General features: G+C 48.3%; 2 protein-coding genes across 2 annotated transcripts; both read right to left on the minus strand.

The window, feature by feature from the left end:
* On the minus strand, nucleotides 1-6,964 carry LOC114796774 (sentrin-specific protease 7). Its single transcript, XM_028991258.1, has 20 exons — nucleotides 6,823-6,964; nucleotides 6,601-6,691; nucleotides 6,429-6,521; nucleotides 5,783-5,892; nucleotides 4,821-5,193; nucleotides 4,080-4,317; nucleotides 3,807-3,991; nucleotides 3,570-3,650; nucleotides 3,458-3,491; nucleotides 2,747-2,953; nucleotides 2,418-2,656; nucleotides 2,180-2,319; nucleotides 2,010-2,126; nucleotides 1,774-1,893; nucleotides 1,582-1,674; nucleotides 1,308-1,506; nucleotides 970-1,013; nucleotides 741-809; nucleotides 393-543; nucleotides 1-302 (listed from the first exon to the last, which is right to left on the minus strand). Exons 2-20 carry the CDS (start codon nucleotides 6,679-6,681, stop codon nucleotides 144-146), a joined length of 2,733 nt encoding a protein of 910 aa, XP_028847091.1. The 5' UTR covers nucleotides 6,682-6,691; nucleotides 6,823-6,964; the 3' UTR covers nucleotides 1-143.
* A 953-nt stretch (nucleotides 6,965-7,917) lies between these two features.
* LOC114797436 (cyclic AMP receptor-like protein A) lies at nucleotides 7,918-17,955 on the minus strand. Its single transcript, XM_028992402.1, has 15 exons — nucleotides 17,811-17,955; nucleotides 14,191-14,243; nucleotides 13,501-13,555; nucleotides 13,348-13,404; nucleotides 13,188-13,248; nucleotides 12,388-12,475; nucleotides 12,191-12,280; nucleotides 12,052-12,090; nucleotides 11,749-11,827; nucleotides 10,279-10,326; nucleotides 10,077-10,159; nucleotides 9,835-9,976; nucleotides 8,812-9,682; nucleotides 8,538-8,624; nucleotides 7,918-8,393 (listed from the first exon to the last, which is right to left on the minus strand). Exons 1-13 carry the CDS (start codon nucleotides 17,904-17,906, stop codon nucleotides 9,518-9,520), a joined length of 1,056 nt encoding a protein of 351 aa, XP_028848235.1. The 5' UTR covers nucleotides 17,907-17,955; the 3' UTR covers nucleotides 7,918-8,393; nucleotides 8,538-8,624; nucleotides 8,812-9,517.
* Nucleotides 17,956-18,916: the final 961 nt, after the last annotated feature.

Genomic DNA, 18,916 nt, shown 5'->3' on the forward strand with positions numbered 1-18,916 from the left:
CACAGAGAAGCTAAAAAATTTATTCTCATAAAACAGTTACGGACAAAGCAGACAGCATTTTAAAGCAGAATACTGTTCTGTGGATTTAGGAAAAAATTAAAATATCTAAAATATAAATACTTCACAAAAGTCTCTCGGTATTCTCAAACAACCTCCGTTTGACAAACATCGCCCATGACGCTTCTTTGGTAACGACATAAGAGCAGAACCAGGTCCCGTATCTCGTCCCGTTTCCGACGCACTTGTTGCCGTGGAAACCACCGCTCCATCCTCAGTGGTAGGTCAAAGTGGACAACCGGGTCCTTATGTGATTAAAATCAAGACAGAGTGTTCAGTTAGCGAGTGTATCTATGTGTGTGTTTGTGTGTGTGTGTGTGTGTGTGTGTGTGTACCTGTAGAAAGCTCTCTGCAAACTGGAGCAGGTAGAGGCCACAGTCGCTGCTGTTGTCCTGTAGCGGGACGGTGCAGTGGGAACCTGGCATCAACTCGGCATTAAACTCGCGTCTCTCTCCTCTTCTCACCTCCCATTCCACCTCCAGATACCTGAACACACACACACACACACACACACAATGAGATTTAAATTTATAAACATTTTATGAAGTAAAATTCACCAGAATTCAGCCCGAATGAAACAGACGTAGGTAAAGCACTAGGTAAAGCAGGCGAAGATACTACAGATCTGCGCTAGTTTTAAACGTTGCAGTTGTATACATGAGAAATTGAACACGAAAACGTACTCTCGTAACAGTTTGTGGACACGCTCGTGGGCAGAGACCTTCAAGGAATCCATGATGAGAATACAGGGCCTGTAACGAGCAGAGATGCCACAAACACACACAATGCGTTAGCTGATCTGTGTTTTCCATGTCTGACCACTAGGTGGATGTGGAAGTCTGGAGTGGAGTTCTACTGAAATGCACGCACACACACACACACACACACACACACACACACGCACACACGCACCTCTGGCAGACTGTTCTCTTCTTGCAGGTCTTTTCAGTGCAATCCTAGAAAGAATGAGATTGTTTTTCAGATTCAGACACAGGCATTTAGTCACACATCACTATTAGCGGTCACTATTAGCCTAGCGGTTAAGGATCCAAGTTAATCAGAAGGTTGCTGGTTCGAATCCCAGTCCCACTGAGGTGCCACTGAGCAAAAGCACTGTCCCCACACACTGCTCCCCGGGTACCTGTCATGGCTGCCCACTGCTCACCAAGGGTGATGGGTTAAATGCAGAGGACATGTTTCACTGTGTGCACCGTGTGCTGCGCTGCTGTGTTTTGTTTTTTTTTTCTTACCAGAGGCGACGCCGTTCGTCTACCCGATGTGGGCGTGTTGTTTTCAGCTCCACCCTCATCTTTGGTGCCGGCCTCATCACCCTGGTGGTCCGCCGAGTTCTCCTCCCCACAGTCCTTCATGGCGTCCACTCCGTCCCGCAGCACCGTCCGTGCCTGCTGCAGCCCCGGGAAGCAGATCACCACCAAGTACCAGTGGGCCCTGCAAGCAGCCAATCAGGATGCCGCGGTTAAAACTGAGTCCTTTGTTCACACCGAGTTCACGCGTCACACTTACTCCTGGTTAACAGGGACAAACAGGAAGTCCTTGTTGAAGATGTCCACGTTCCGCGTCCACGTCTTCACCCGCTGGTGCCTCCTGCGTGGGGCTCTGAAAACACACACCGAATATAAATCAAACTCACACAAAACTACTGATCCCATAATGCAGTGCGGTGGTGACTTCTGCAGTCAACACACAGAGACGTACGGTGTGCTGTTGTTGTCCTCGTTGGCGTTGTCTTTGCGAGTGAGCTGCTTATAGAAGAAGCTGCTGAAGACATGACACCGCTCTACAGAAGAACAAGGAGCTTTCTCCACCATGAGATACCTACACACACACACACACACACATTTCAACTTTACAGATTTAACGAACCAAAGTGTTAAGATTCACAACTTCTGCAGGACGTGGAACATGCATCTGTTGTTGCCATGACAACGCACTTGAGGTAGAAGTCGATGATGACGTCGTTGAGGAACTCCCCACTGTCTAAACACTCCAGGTCCTCTGTTGTCACGGTGATGGCTCCTTTACAGGGGGGAGGCGGGAACTGGATTAACCTGGGAGACGAAGAGATGATTTAAGTCGTGCCCATCCTGACACACACACACACAAACACACACATACCTGCAGGGGGGGGGCACGATGGCAGTATGGGACCCACTCAGGACCAGGTTTGGTTGCCAGGGAGACAGGATATCGGCCACTTGTTCTGCAGTGACGGAGAGTGTAAACAGGCTGCAGCTCCGGTTCCTGTCACACGGACACACAATAAAACAACTAAAAACTAGTGACATCACTATATAATATAAAACACACACACACACACACACACACACACACACACACACCCTGTCTGCAGTGGCCAGAGTCTCTGCCTCGTCCTGCTCCAGGTCGAGCATCTGCAGCAGCGGCGCGTCATGCGGGGAGGAGCGCAGCATCTCAAGGGCGGAACTTAAAGGGGGCGGGACCAGTAACTCTGCCACGCCCATCTTCAGAGCCACCAAGTCTATGATACTTCCCAGGAGCGTCGTTTCCAGTCTTTGCACAGTGTCACTCAAACACACGCACACACACCTGCTGCCTTCGGCTGCTCACACACACACAAAATGAAATGAAGGAGTGTCATTTTGCATCCAGAACTGAAGTCAAATTAACTGGTGTAGGGGTGTGGCCTCACCTAGGCGTGTTCCTGGCTGGATGATTGACAGCTCATTAATCAAATTGTGAGCCTGTTTCTCTGACACCCAAAAGAGGAGCAACGAGGGGGGTGGGGCCACACCCTGCCTGACCAATCTGCTCTCTTTTAGCTCTTCATCACGCAGTACAGAATACTTGTACAGGTCAGCCATTGGCATGACAACGGTAACGTTCCCGCCCACAGAATCTGAAAAACAAGGACAGTTCTCACACACACACACACACACACACACACACACACACACACACACACACACACACACACACACACACACCTCAACATTAACATTATAAATCTAATGCTACATCAGGAACCTAAAGAACAAGTACGTATACACACACACACACACACACACACACCTCAACATTAACATTATAAATCTAACGCTACATCAGGAACCTAAAGAACAAGTACGTACACACACACACACACACCTCAACATTAACATTATAAATCTAACGCTACATCAGGAACCTAAAGAACAAGTACGTACACACACACACACACACACACACACCTCAACATTAACATTATAAATCTAATGCTACATCAGGAACCTAAAGAACAAGTACGTACACACACACACACACACACCTCAACATTAACATTATAAATCTAATGCTACATCAGGAACCTAAAGAACAAGTACGTACACACACACACACACACACACACACACACACACATTACCTTTCAGAGGAAATGATATCTGGTCACAAGAAACCTGAAAATCACAAAATCGTACCAATCAGGTCTCAGCATGCAGCAGAAGACCGAGTCTCGGATCGCGAGAGGGACGTACCTCCATAGTCCCCCCGGCCAGGACCCGGACACCGGCCATGAGCAGCGAGGTGAAGGCCATTTCCAGCGGGTGCTGGTTAAACTTGGGGAGGCAAAAATCAACGTTAAACCAAACTTCTGACGACCCTGAAAGGTTGAAGTCTAAAATGGAGGCCGCAGTTTCGAGCATCAGATCATCGGCTGTAATTCACCTTCAAAACGGAGACGCGCGGCTGAGAAAGTTCTGGAATACACACACCTCTGGTTCATATGTTCCCTCTGCGGCTCCTTCCAGTCTGGACAACGGGCTCTGATCAGTGGACTCTTCACTGTCCACGTTATCAGCAAGAAGGCCGTCCCTCTTCTCCTCTACCGCCATGTCCACCTGCTCCTCCTGCTGTTGCGGCGTCTCGTCGTCGGTTTCATCTTCACTGGAAAGAACGACTGAGGAGAGCAACGAGAAAGTAGATTGGAACACACACACACACACACACACACTTCCCTGAAGTGCAGAGATTGTCCATCCACCTACTGGGCTCTGACTGGCTGGACTGGGACGCGGTTCGGTCCGTTATTCTCCTTGGATTGGGACTCGGGTCGTCGGCGAGGCCGGTCAGACGGGGACGCTTGATCGCCGCTTGTCCGTCACAGCGTCCCGCAACTTGCTCCTCCCCCGAGAGTCTCAGCACGCTCTCCCTCGGCAAACACTCCTCCTCGCGCATCGCCGCGTCCGAGCCGCTCTCCGGCAAACTCGCCCTCCTGCCCTTACTCTGCAGGGAGGGAGAACGCGGTTCATTCGTGGTCGGGCGTAATTATTTCTGACGCATTTCTTAAGTATAAAAAAAAAAAAGGGGAGGAGCCTGTATGCGTGATTTTTTAGGTCAGTGGTGGCCTAGCGGTTAAGGAAGTGGCCTCGTAATCAGAAGGATCCCGACCCGCCAAGGTGCCACCGAGGTCCCCTTGATGAAGGTACCAACAACAACATGCAGGTTATCAGACGCTTTAATTCCTAGTGAACGTGACCACGCCCACTACCAACAACAACATGCAGGTTATCAGACGCTTTAATTCCTAGTGAACGTGACCACGCCCACTACCTACACCAACATGCAGGTTATCAGGCGCTTTAATTCCTAGTGAACGTGACCACGCCCACTACCAACACCAACATGCAGGTTATCAGGCGCTTTAATTCCAGTCAACATGACCACGCCCCCTACCAACACCAACATGCAGGTTATCAGGCGTGAACGTGACCACGTCTACGTCTCACCTTGCTTCTTGACTGCCCGTCAGTGGAACCCTCCTCGTCCCAAATTGGGTTAAACTGTACGGAGCCCATACAGTCAGACGACTCCTCAGCAGACGTTTCCCGCTCCGGAGGCGGAGGGTCAGCTGGCCTTGGTGCATTTGGTGACTGGCTGGTTTTGGTTGGCCTGACAGCTTTGGAGTCGTGTAGAGGGTCCAGCTGATCGGCTGCTTTGGGCTGATTGTGTGGTTGGGTCTGGTGTTGGGTCTGCGAGTGTTTAATTCTTAGACTGTTCTCTGCATGGTTGTTTGTGGGTTGGCCACGCCCACTCTGGCGCAAATACCGGCACCCAGCTTCTGTCTTCAGAACGTTGGTTAGTCTCACGCGAACATCCCGCCTAAAAAAAATTAAATTTTTATTAAAAAACAGCATGTTACAACACTACATGCAAGATTTATCACACGTTACTCACAAAATACATGTGCAACACACACACACAAACACAGAGCGGAGACGTGAAGTTTCGCACAACTAACAGGGTGGGTTTCGGTACGTCGGCCGTGTGCGTGCGCACATATCAGAAACTCGGGATAAGCGCAGAGGAAACGCGTGCGAAGGGAAGATAAGGAAGTTACACCACCTCACACATCTCTCGCACTCACATTTGGGGTGTAGACTAGAAATGTGAAGTTACAAGCATGTGGGGCAGTGGTGGCCTAGCGGTTAAGGAAGCGGCCCCTGTAATCACACACTGCTCCCCGGGTCGCCTGTCATGGCTGCCCGCTGCTCACCAAGGGCGATGGTTTGTTGAAGCATTTTACACACTTTTAGAAAAATATTTAGCCAGCCGCACCGTCTGTAAATTTCCACATGAATCACCGACCCGGGTTATTAATACAAGCGCTGCACCTGAACACACGGCAGCGATCAAACGAGAAGGAAAGTAGACGCTGCATTTCGAGAAGCTAGAGCCCCGCCCCCCTCACCTGCAGATCGCCTGTCTCTCCTGGGCCTGCGTGGGACCGGCGGGGACCTTGCCGTTCTGACGGGGAACGTCCTTGGAAGATCCATTTTTCGTCAAATGAGTCCAGTGCAACTGAGAAGACACTCAACTATGAACCAGAAGACCCAGGTTCAAACCCCACTTACTACCATCGTGTCCCTGAGCAGGACACTTAACCCTGAGTGTCTCCAGGGGGGGACTGTCCCTGTAACTACTGAGTGTAAGTGGCCCTGCATAAGGGCGCCTGGTAAATACTGTAAATGGTGGTAGTAGCCTAGTGGGTAAGACACTCGCCTGTGAACCAGAAGACCCAGGTTCAAATCCCACTTACTACCATTGTGTCCCTGAGCAAGACACTTAACCTTAAGTTGCTCCAGGGGGACTGTCCCTGTAACTACTGATTGTAAGTCGCTCTGGATAAGGGCGCCTGGTAAATACTGTAAATGTAAGATGCTGTGAGTGCGCCATCTACAGGAGTGGAGGTCGTAGTCCCATGCCGATTCTCTCTAAAGCACCACCTGGTGATCGGAGCATGTTTACAAAAATATCGATATCTGGCGCCCCTGCATCGATACAGTATCACCGCGTAAGATATCGCGATATTTTCGGCGGACCGTCCTGTAAAACACCTTGTGGTCGCCGCCGCAGTCCGCCTCCTGCTCTCCACTCCTCCTCCGGGCCGTCGCCAGCCGCCGCTGCGGGACTCTGCACAGCGTCTCCGCCTGAGGAACACACACGGACGGACGGAGGCGTTAGAAGCGCGTCGGCTGCTGCGTCCGGCGGAACCGGGGAGGAGCTCACCGCGCAGGACGCGTCTCCGGCGACGGCCGGGGCGGTCGGCGCCGCCCCGCGGTCCAGCCTCTTCTCCGCAGCGTCCGACATCGCGCCGCCCCTGGACACACGACCACCATCATCTCATAAGCGTAACAACCCGACCGTTTCGCCCTCGACGCGTTTACGAACAGATTTCCCGCGTAAACGCACTCCCGCCAGCATGGCGGCCGGAGAGAGCGGAGCGCGTACCCGTTACAAAGCAGCCCTGCGCGGCGACGGGTCAGGGAAGGTGGACGAGCAGCCGTGCGCCGTCATGATGATGTTGTTATCGCGGGCGGTTCCGGAGTCGCCGCTGCCGGTGTTCGCTCGGACGTCGCGGGGACGCGGCGTCGGTGGGCTGCGTGGCGCCACCTGCCGGATGGGAGTAAAGTTTACGTGGTTTTATTCATTCATCTATTCTTGTACAGTAGAGGCCAAAAGTTTGGAGATACCTTCTCATTCAATGTGTTTTCTGTATTTTCATGACCATTTACGTTGGTAGATTCTTACTGAAAGCATCAAAACTATGAATGAACACATGTGGAGTTCTGCCTGTACTGTATATATATATTTATTTCTTTGAGGAAAATAGTGAATAAAGTGTTATAGTGTTAAGATAAAGACTTCATGTCAATAACATGGAAGTCAAAGTGAACTTTAATCAGAAAACTTTATAAATTTAAATATGATAATATACCAATGTATATATTTAGATTAGACTTTATTGTCATTACATATGTACAAGTAAAGGGATTCAGATAGTCAAACTTCTGATTACAGGGCTGCTTGCTCACCCTCTAGGCCACCGCAGGCCTAAATTGCCAATAATGCTACTCAGTGGAACGTGGGATGTCTAATAGGGACGAAATCTTTTGAATTGTCATATGTATATATGACAATTGTATATATGGGGCACTGGTGGCCTAGCGGTTAAGGAAGTGGCCCCGTAATCAGAAGGTTGCTGGTTCGAATCCCGATCTGCCAAGGTGCCACTGAGGTGCCACTGAGCAAAGCACCTTCCCCGAACACTGCTCCCCGGGTGCCTGTCATGGCTGCCCACTGCTCACTCAGGGTGATGGGATAAATGCAGAGGACAAATTTCACTGTGTGCACCGTGTGCTGTGCATCACATGTGACAATCACTTCACTTTATATATATATAAAGACCAAGTGAAAATGAACTAAACATACTTTACAGATCTATCTGAGAAATATAGCTCCGTGCAACAGTCATGCAGGACACAGGCCTCTAAACGTAAACACTCATTGAAAAGTGATCGACTGATCAATAAACGAAAAAGGAAATATATACATACTTTTTTATTATTATTTTATTACATGTAAAAGCAAAAAAAAAATGTTATGATGACATAATTAAACATTCAGGGTGGACATACATGAATTTTGTGTGTTACATTATTGCACAACTGCAGAAATCCATCCAGCCTGAACAGTCCCTCGAAGGAGGTTTGGTGAGCAGGCCTTCACACAGCAGCTGTGTGTGTGTGTGTGTGTGTGTGTGTGTGTGTGTGTGTGTGTGGGGGAGATGAAGAAACAGGCCACGCTCGGAATGACGGGGCAAGTGGGGTTCAGCAACGCAAATCTTTTAAATGAACCCTCCCTCGCTCTAGTTTGCCGGCGTGACCTTTAACCTCAGGAGCCACACTTCTGCACCGCCGTGTCTGTGGACGGGGCCACAGCGCCGGCCAGCAGCGCGTCCTCGGTGTCAGATGTCTCCATCGCTGCCTTGTCCGACACAGAGCGCCGCTTGTCCTTCTCACCTGAGGACGAAAAAAGAAACAAAGCATTCAGGGATTCATTAAGAAATGAGGGGACCGCACTGGATTAGGTCATCAAGAGATAATTAATGCCCCTTCCCCATGAATTCCAAGAGTCTCTTTATAATGCGGGTTCCTGGATCTCACCCTCGGCCGGACTGCATGGTGTGGACACCGGCCCCTCAGACTTCTCCCGGACGGCGGCAGCGATCTTGCGGGCAACGTAGACGCTGCCTGTGGCGGTGTCGAATCGAGACGAACTTTAATTCAGGATTTAGCACTCACACGGACCATGTATGTATTTATTTAATAAAAGGTCAAAGGTGAACACGAGACGACCACACGACGTACATAAATACAGACACGCGGCGTGGTTATTATACTGTATTTTTAAGAAATGAAAAAGTAAAATCCTCCTCACCTTTAATCAGAAGTCAGACCATGACGCGTTTTTTTTTGCCCGTTGCTTCTCAGCCCCAAACGCAGAATTTGCTCACGACTGCGGTCCAAACGGAGAGTTCCGCGTTCGCGGCTATTTACAGGAATCTCGGAAGTCGGCCGGCTGTGATTGGCTGGCCGTTGCGTAAACAAACAACTCAGCCAACCGGGAGCATCCAAACTCCGGCCACGTGACCAGCGGCAGCCAATCAGAAGCGCCGATTCATACGTGTTGTTTTGGGTCGCGTGCGAGGTCACTATTCGCGCTTTGAACCAAACATAGAACGTGGTCACGTAACAAGATTTTATAATCAATGAACAGCGCAGCTACATTCCATCCATATATGAACTGAAATATTCCCTTCATTTCTACAGTCAGTATCTGTTTGTGGCACATTCGCTGGAGTAACCAACGTAGCACACAGCAAGGCCAGCCTGTGTTTATTAACGTACAAAAATATACACGATACGTTATTCTGCACACTCATACAATAGAAATATAAATATGAGCACTTTTAAAACATGTTCGGCTATCAAGGCAGCGTAGCGTTTCAAATCTCAACACTGCAATATGAGGGGGGCGTGCGGGCGAGAACAGAAAGAGTCATCTCTTTCAGGTTTTCATCGCTCAATGTCCCAGCAGTGTTAATAAAATTAAACGGAGTGATGGAAAGCGTTTTCATTTTCTTTCAGGGTCCCCTGTCCTTCAGGGTCATGTTGGGGCTATAGAACAGGATGTTGCTGTCTTCTTCGTCCGACTCAGAGTGTGTGTCCAAGTCGTGTGTGTAGCGTACGTTGGCGGGGTGGTACTCCCCGATTCGGGTGTGGTCACAAAACCGAGAAGTGAGAGCCAGCTGAGAGACACACACACACACACACACACACACACACACACCATACATTTTATTCGTTGTTCTGACCTTTGCATCTGCAATGTATATTACTTGTATTCCTCTCATGTGTGTGTGTGTGTGTGTGTGTCTCTGTAGAGATCGGCGCTTCTCACCTTCAGCCCCGTTGTCCTGAGCTGGCTCCAGGCATCCAAGCTGAACACACACGCGTTGGCCAGGCCATGCAGCGGTGCACTGAGCACGTGCAGAAGAGTCAGGGAGAAGACGGGAGAACCTGGGTAAACTGCGTTATGCAGGCTGAGGGAGGACAAACGTGTACACACACACACACAGACACACACCACCTTTATACCTGAACGTTTTATGCGGGACTGGGAGCGTGCGTTCGTGCGCTTACCGGTTTATAAGTGGGAAGAGGGACACCAGCAGATACACGGATGGATACCATTTCAGAGGACCGACCTCCTCGATCAGAGCTACCTGTAGAAACAGGCAGAGTGGCGGTGAAATTTGAAGATCAAATATACAAAAAAGGTGTATGTAACCACTAGATGGCACAAAAACCCCACGCAGGAAACACACACACACACACACATCACCTTTCTTCTTTCCCTCTCAGGGTTGAAGGTGCCGAACCAGGACTGCATCTGGTTATAAAGCAGAAGAGAGAAAGACAGCAGAAAATAAGCGAGACCTGCGACACTGCGGCATTTCTGGCCCGCAGCAGCGCTGTGACCCAATAACCTCGAGCGGCTGGGCTGTGGTCGCATGTTTCACGTTCCGCTCCACCCGCAGTAAACCAGGTATGATGGGGGCGGAGTGGGGGAACATTCTCCTGCACCAGGTCAGGTTCCAACTGGCTAATTATTATCATATTACATCATATACTTTACATACTAAATGGATCCATACAGTGATATATTATCATATTGCTGCTACTTGTCCTTCTGGTTTGTCTAGTTTGTCTCGACCTGCACTGTATTAGGTGTCGGTGTAAAATGTCCTTTATCGTCTCTTTTGCACACTGTGAGTCCCCGAAACTTCGTGTGCACTTAGAAAGAAAGTGATTGTCACTTGTGATACACAGCAGCACAGCACGCAGTGCACACAGTGAAATGTGTCCTCTGCATTTAATCCATCACCCTGAGTGAGCAGTGGGCAGCCATGACAGCCGCCCGGGGAGCAGTGTGTGGGGACGGTGCTTTGCTCAGTGGCACCTTGGCGGATCGGGATTCGAACCGGCAACCTTCTGATTACGGGGCCGCTTCCTTAACCGCTAGGCCACCACTGTCCCGAACTGTGTATATGGTGAGACGACAATAAAGTAGACTTTGACTTTTGACATCATGAGGAGGACGAGAACAGAATCTTTCTCCGCACGTGTGATTTATGATTACGCGTGCCCGCCGTGTTTCCGTGTAGCGGCCAAATACTTTTATGTGCCAGTCATTTATGCTTGTGGGTGTGTGTGTGCCTTCCGGCTGCCATAGTTTTCAGTCACGGTGCTGGAATGTTCCCTCTTCTACCTTAGAACCGCCCAAGATGACAAACAACTAAAGAGAGAGAGAGAGAGAGAACGATCCCCCTCTCTTACATCACACCACTGATCATGTCCTTCGTGAGGTCAGAGGTGAAAATGATTTCACCTCACGAGGTCACTGCAGAGCCACGCGTCCAGTTTGAGTTTGAACCCAAAGAATCAGGCCAGATCCCAACACGTTCTGGAACAAATCACCATCCATCACAGAGTTCGGGAACAGGCGGGATCTCCAGAGGGTTCCCCGACCTTCACTAGATCACTACTTCACAGCCAACTCAGATGGCCACAATAATACTGCTGCTGCACTATTTACTCGCTGCATTAATATTCACGGCCTCATCCAGGGCGCCGGGGACAGTCCCCCCCGGTGTCTGGCTCAGGGACCCAGAGGTAGTTAGTGGGCTACCAACCACTAATGTCACCGCATGTCGTACTGCATACGAGGCGAATAAAAAGACGATCTGGAGTCCACGTCATCGAGGCAGGATCCCACTGGATGAATCCAGCCGCGGCGAAATGAGGAGCTCACCCTCCGATTGGCCACACAGATGATGCGGGCGTAGCAGCAGATCATGAGGAAGATGAGGGTGAAGAGCGGAATGTACCAACTGCAGATGAAAGAGGGAGGAGCCAGGTTCAATCACATATTTCTCCATATTTCTGAATAAAAAAAATATCGCATTACAATCAGGACGCAACAAGCGCGCACAATGAACTCAAACGAGTCAATTAACAACTTGGACACGAAACCAGAGAGACTCACACACACACACACACACAAACACACAAACACATTGTTCACATGGAAAACCAGACATGGAGGTGAACTCACATTCCGAATCTCCAGGCCACACGGTTATCTGTGATCCAGCTGAGGGGGGCAGGGAGAGAGAGACAGGGCTGTGGTGAGGTTGAGGGTGGTGATGATGATGATGCTAATGATGATGATTATGATAGGCCTATGGACTTACCACCATGCTCCAGCCGGACCATAGTAGCCCAGGAAGAGGGGGAGGCACGACATGATCAAAGGAACCCCCCATGCCAGGAAATGGTAGAGTCTACGAAACAGATGAACAGAGAGTCAGCGGTCCTGGCAGTAATAAATACAGTGTGTGTGTGTGTGTGGGTGTGTGTGTGTGAGAGAGAGTGTATGTGTGTGACTCACGTCTCATAGCTCTCGGTTCTGATCTCTCGGACCAGGTTGAGGTAGAGGTTCAGTGTGATCAGACACACCCAGGCCAGGGCGCTCCAGTCTGCAGAGACCACGAACCATTACACAACGTCCAAATAACGCTAGGAAACGTTCATCTCAGCACTTTCCTTTCAACACCATTTGAACATTAACATATCATGAGGAAACATGAATAAAACAAGGGACGTAAAGATGGGTTATTAAACCCGTTTAAAAACAACATAATAATACATAATCCCATAAAGCCATTTAACACACCGCCGCAGCTCTAAAGACCTTGACTGGGTCTGGATGCAACCAGTCTGACCAGGTTCCAGAAGAGCTGGGAGTGGCAGAAAGTCCAGAACATTCCTGTTCGCCGTTGCCGACTCTCACCCTGACTTCTGCCGGCTGTTTACAGTAACGTAAACCAGATTAACTACCGAAACTGACACTGCGCTGGAGTTTAAATGCAGCAGTCGGTGTAGTAGCTATAGCGTGGATCAGGTAATATGGATCCAACAAACCATAAACTGGTCCTTATCTGAGCGAGAGGTCCTTTTAAAACTGTCCTTTTTACGGGCGGTTTAATTTATTCCAAGATTAGATTTGATCAGTTCAGACATTTAGAAGTCTAGGAAGAAGACCCTAAAACTGCAGAAATCAGCAAGGAAATCAAGCAAGTGGGGTTTTTTCTTATCGATGTTTCCGAAAATGAAACCTTGGCTGCAGCGTTTTGTTGCTGAAACTCTGTCACTTCACAACAGATAATACACACACACACACACACACACCAAAATATGTCAGCCACCAGGCTTGGAAACTACACAGGGTTCCTTCTGGATGAGAGTCTCCCTACAAGAAGCAGAGAGAACGGCGTTAAAATCGCCATCATCGTCAATATTGATATCACCCAGCCCTGCATTCATATTTATATTTCATAAGCAGTCTCACCATGACATACGCAACACTGTCAAAGAACGCTGCCACCGTCAGGCTGGCAATCATCTTCTGCAGAGAGGAAGAAAAAATACCAGATCACACAAATACAGACAGTCAGACACAGAGACAGACAGACAGACACAGAGACGGACAGAAAGAGAGTACCTGTGCCAGGGAGTTATATCTGCGCAACAGCCAGATAACAAACAGCATAAACAGGCTAAAAAAAGAAAAAAAAGAAATGACATGTTCTCTCTCTCTTCTTTATCTGTGCTTTTCTATTACTGTACCACATATTTATGTTTATATATCAAGTTGAAATTGAGCTTGTCATTTCAGCTACATACATGTTAGACAGAACAAGGTTTCTCCGGAACCTGGTGCTACAAGTTCCTTTTCAAAATTATTCGTTTTAAGTAGATTTTATCTACGTAATGCAGGAATTCCTGCATTACAGCCAAGACCATTTAATGAGCAATGAACATGAAATAAATACCATGTCTCTAGATCACATCATTGTGTCTGTGTGCTGCTGAAACTCTTAATGACAAACAAATAAAAATGTTTATTTCATGAAGATAACAGGACAGACGTGATCCCTTGATGGAGTTGACATTTCGTCCATTTCGTCTGGAGAATTAACCAAATAACTTCTTATAAACACTGTAATTCAACAAGTATTTATATACACAAAATATCTAAAGAAAATAGATAGATACATTTTTTTTTATCAGCCGTATGGTAACGACTCGCTTCAGAACTTGGACTTTTAAATAGAGATCAGGATAATGACCCGTGTGTGTGTGTCACTGGCCACCGACCTGCGGATGCAGTTACCATGGCAACGTCACTTACCATCCGATCACGGAGAACGTCCCCGTGGCCCTTTTCACCATCAAGATCAGCGCCTGCGAACAGAGAGAACAGCGAGGAACCGCAGAATAAACATCCTGCCGTATCTCGGAAAGTCTTCGTGCATTTCACTATACGTCCCTTGCAATACTTTAACTTAATAACCAATTATGGAATGAAGAAGCCACCCTAAAGGTTGTCCCCAATACCAGTCGCCAATGAAGGAAGAGGCGGGGCTTCTCCCGGCAGGGCGACGCCCCCTGACATTCCTCAACATGTTTACAAGTCTACATGGTAAGTCTCTGTTTACATTTACATCATTTACCAGACGCCCTTATCCAGAGCGACTTACAGTCAGTAGTTACAGGGACAGTCCCCCCCTGGGGACACTCAGGGTTAAGTGTCTTGCTCAGCGACACTACGGTAGTAAGTGGGGTTTGAACCTGGGTCTTCTGCTTCATTTGCGAGTGTGTTACACACTAGGCCTCTACACATTATGGACACTGGGCACAGCGACGTGCCATCGGTAGGCACAGGGACCGTCCCCTCAGGCACACATCAGCGGTTCCATGTTATTTATACAGGAAATTCTACTGAAAGCGATCACACACACACAACGGAACTTTATTACGACGTTCCGTTCCCACTTTCACTTCATACTCTGGACATTTTTGAGTCGCATATTGACTTCACTTGGTTGTTTTTTTGAGCGTCCCTGCTGAACGGTACATTATTTGGCCAGTCGTCCAGACTTTTCCTTGTATGGAAAACGGCTTCAGCCTCTACTGGGACGGTGGTGGCCTCGCGGTTAAGGAAGCGGCCCCGTAACCAGAAGGTTGCCGGTTAGAATCGTGAGGTGAGGTGCCACTGAGGTCCCGTCCTCACACACTGCTCCCCGGGCGCCTGTCATGGCTGCCCACTGCTCACTCAGGGTGATGGGTTAAATGCAGAGGACAAATATCACTGTGTGCACCGTGTGCTGTGCTGCTGTGTATCACATGTGACAATCACTTCACTTTACTCCAGCGCTATTTCACCGCCGCTGTTGACCATCGAGGAGAAATGTTGACCGGCGGGTGCGAACGTCCTGCAATGCCGGAGTGCGGCATTCCGACGGCGTCGTATTACAGCACCGGCGCGCGCTCTCGTCTTACTTCACAACGGTCCTCTACAGTTGCGGACCCTCGGTTATATATTTGCCGTCATGTATCACCCAGGTCCTATTGCTGGTTGAAATTATGTAAGTGAAGTTTACATTTACGGCATTTACCAGACGCCCTTATCCAGAGCGACTTACAATCAGTAGTTACAGGGACAGTCCCCCCCTGGAGACACTCAGGGTTAAGTGTCTTGCTCAGGGACACAATGGTAGTAAGCGGGATTTGAACCCGGGTCTTCTGGTTCATAGGCGAGTGTGTTAACAACTAGGCTACTAGCACCCTGAAGTGATTGTCTTTGTGAGACGCTGCAGCGCAGCACACGGTGACACGGTGAAACGTGTCCTCTGTATTTATCAGTCACCCTTGGTGAGCAGTGGGCACCATGACAGGCGCCCGGCGAGCAGCGTGTGGGGACGGGACCTCAGTGGCACCTTGGCGGGTCGGGATTGGAACCCACAAACTTCTGATTACACGGCCGCCAGACCCGCAATATGCTACGTGGTAAAATATTTGCACAAAAAAATAATTAAATTACGGGAATAAAGTTGTAATATTACGGGACCAAAGTAATATGGTTACGTGAAAATCTGCTTTGTCCTCATTATGGAACGCTGAGGCGATTTGGACTGAAGAACAAAAAATAATCTGATGGCACAGCGACGCCTACACCGCACGAGTCACCGAAATCATCGGGGTTCCACTTCCACCGTCTCCCGGCTCTACGAGAAAACATCTCAAACGCTCGTCACCCCTCACACGCCCGGTTCTCCCTCCTACCGCCTGGACGCCGGTTCCGCAGCATCAGAACTGGACCTGCCAGACACGGAGCTCTCAATTCCCCGCCATCACCAGAACACTGATAAACTCAACAATACGCTTCCAGCCGTACACACCGCATCTTTCCACATTCCTGCACGTTTGTCTCGTCTTGTGTGTCCCGTTTGAAATATCCAACACATCCACTTACAGGCGTCCTACACGATGTTGACTAGTTATGTCCCGTTCGTCCTGTTCATCGTACAGAAAAGTTCTACTTTTCTCCTCTAGAGAAACATGTACAGTTTTTAAGTTCTAGTTTTAGTTAGTATAGTGTAGTGTACTTCAGTGTGTATATAGGTATATATTTTTCTTTTATTATTGCACTATGGGGGGGTCTGTGTGAGACAGTATTTCAATACACCGTGTACTGTGTACACTGTCGTACTGACAATAAAACAATCTTGAATCTTGAAATAAAACGACACATGGGCTGCCAGGAAACTTTATTCCCTTCGGAATAAAAGCCCGAGTCCAATAAGACGATTTTTACACAAGGACACCGCTGGACACGCCTAGAGTGTCTAAAGACACGCCCGTGTAAGGAACCAGTCATCCAATTCAACATGGCACATACGGTGACTTTAATCTCAAATCTTTTCTGCCACCCGTGGCCCTAAAACATCGTCGTAGTATAAAGTGACGCAATTTATTCTAAGCATTTATATATATATATATGAGGTGTGTTTTGGCAAGGATCTCACAATGCGATATGCAACACAATAACTGGATCACGATATGATTACGATACTGTACATATTCCGATATTCTATGTTAAAACACCGCTGATATACAAGATCACATTACGTTAATAATTCAGCCAAATCAACACAAAAGTGAATTTGTAAGGCAGAATGTCGATGTTTGATGTCCCTGTACCGCTACAATCGATCATCACGTAACACACCACGATATATTGCTGTATTCACTGATAAATGCTGTAAATGTATTGATATTTTCCTGCACCCCTAATATGCAGTACAGGCCAAAAGTTTGGACACCTTCTCATTCAACGTGTTTTCTTTATCTTCATGACCATTTACGTTGGTGGATTCTCACTGAAGGCATCAAAACTATGAATGAACACATGTGGAGTTCTGTACTTATTAAAAAAAGGTGAAATAAGTGAAAACATGTTTTATATTCTAGTTTCTTTGCTCTGATTCCTGCTTTGCACACTCTTGGCATTCTCTCGATGAGCTTCAAGAGGTCGTCACCTGAAATGCTTCTCCAACAGTCTTGAAGGAGTTCCCAGAGGTGTTTAGCACTTGTTGGTCCAGCTCACCCCAAACCATCTGGATTGGGTTCAGGTCCGGTGACTGTGGAGGTCAGGTCTCCACTTTTTGTTAAGTACAGAACTCCACATGTGTTCATTCATAGTTCTGATGCCTTCAGTGAGAATCTACCAACGTAAATGGTCATGAAGATAAAGAAAACATGTTGAATGAGAAGGTGCGTCCAGACTTTCTGTACTGTAAATATATGTCAGTTTAAAGTAGCTTATTTAGAACGCGAAGCCCCCTTTAAATAGAATTCTGGGGTGCACAGCGAAAATCCACGCACAAGCAGCTCGGACCGTGTTCGGCGTTGCTCGACTATCGATACGAATCGATCGGAGGCTTTTGATCAGGTCACGTCGGTACTCACGCATCGGACGTCGCCGGGGTCCGCGCCGACGAACGAGCAGCGAGAGCTGACGTTGTTACCCGCCGCCGCCGCCGCCGCCGCGTTCCCATCGTCCATAGTGGGTTTGTTTACGCGTCGCTCGCCATCGCGTCCTCACCGGGAGTCACGTGGCAGCTGCGGCTACTTCCTGCTTCCGGTCTGGTATTTTAAATCCTCGTCAAATTCAAATTCTAATGTTTATTTGTCACGAACACCGTCGTACACGGCGTGATATGCAGTGACATGCTTGTGCGACTGCTATTGACCTCAATATTGCAAATATTGCAATTATTCAAATATGCAAATATATGTTATAAACAAAAATGATATGTAACGAGTAGGGTGAAGGTGTGCAAATGACTTCATGCCTGTTTCTGCGTCACAAAATACATAAAAAAACCGCCTTCTGTTAAATACGTTTTGTCCGCAGCATGCATTTTGTCACCCGCAGAAAGTCATTTCTCATGACTTACTGCTTTCGTTGGCAAAATCGATGTTGTCATTAAGTCGTTCGTTTTGAGACACTTGACCCCACATGATGTTGGTAAGAGGGTGGTGGTGGCCTGGTGGGTTGAGACACCAGAAAGTCCCAGGTTCAGGACGGGACGTTGGACACAAATGACTCGTCCCAAATGGTTAATGAATACTCCTTTCGATTGGAGGCTTAATTTCGAGGGAACGGCGCCGAACTGAAGCCAGGAAGATCCTGAGAGCACCACGGTCATCATTCTACCCTTTCTATATATATTCTATATCTGCTGATCCGGACTCTGTAATAAGTAAAGCGAAGTGATTGTCACTTGTGATACACAGCAGCACAGCACATGGTGCACACAGTGAATTTTTTTTTCAGTATAATAATATGCATATATAATTATATATATTTTTCAGTATAATTAAGCCCGGTTTCTTAACACCTGCGAGTGGAACTATCCATACTGCACACGTGTCTATGTAACACTCCCCCGTACAGCTCTTATATCTTTATCTATAGGTCACGTAGGCACCGTTTTTCCAAGGCCAGGCACCTCCAAAAGCATTTCACTGTGGGGTGAAGGGCGTACGTGACAAAACCCGAACCCTCGCCG

This window comes from Denticeps clupeoides, chromosome 9 (assembly GCF_900700375.1).
Source record: "Denticeps clupeoides chromosome 9, fDenClu1.1, whole genome shotgun sequence".
Classification (NCBI taxonomy): Eukaryota; Metazoa; Chordata; class Actinopteri; order Clupeiformes; family Denticipitidae; genus Denticeps; species Denticeps clupeoides.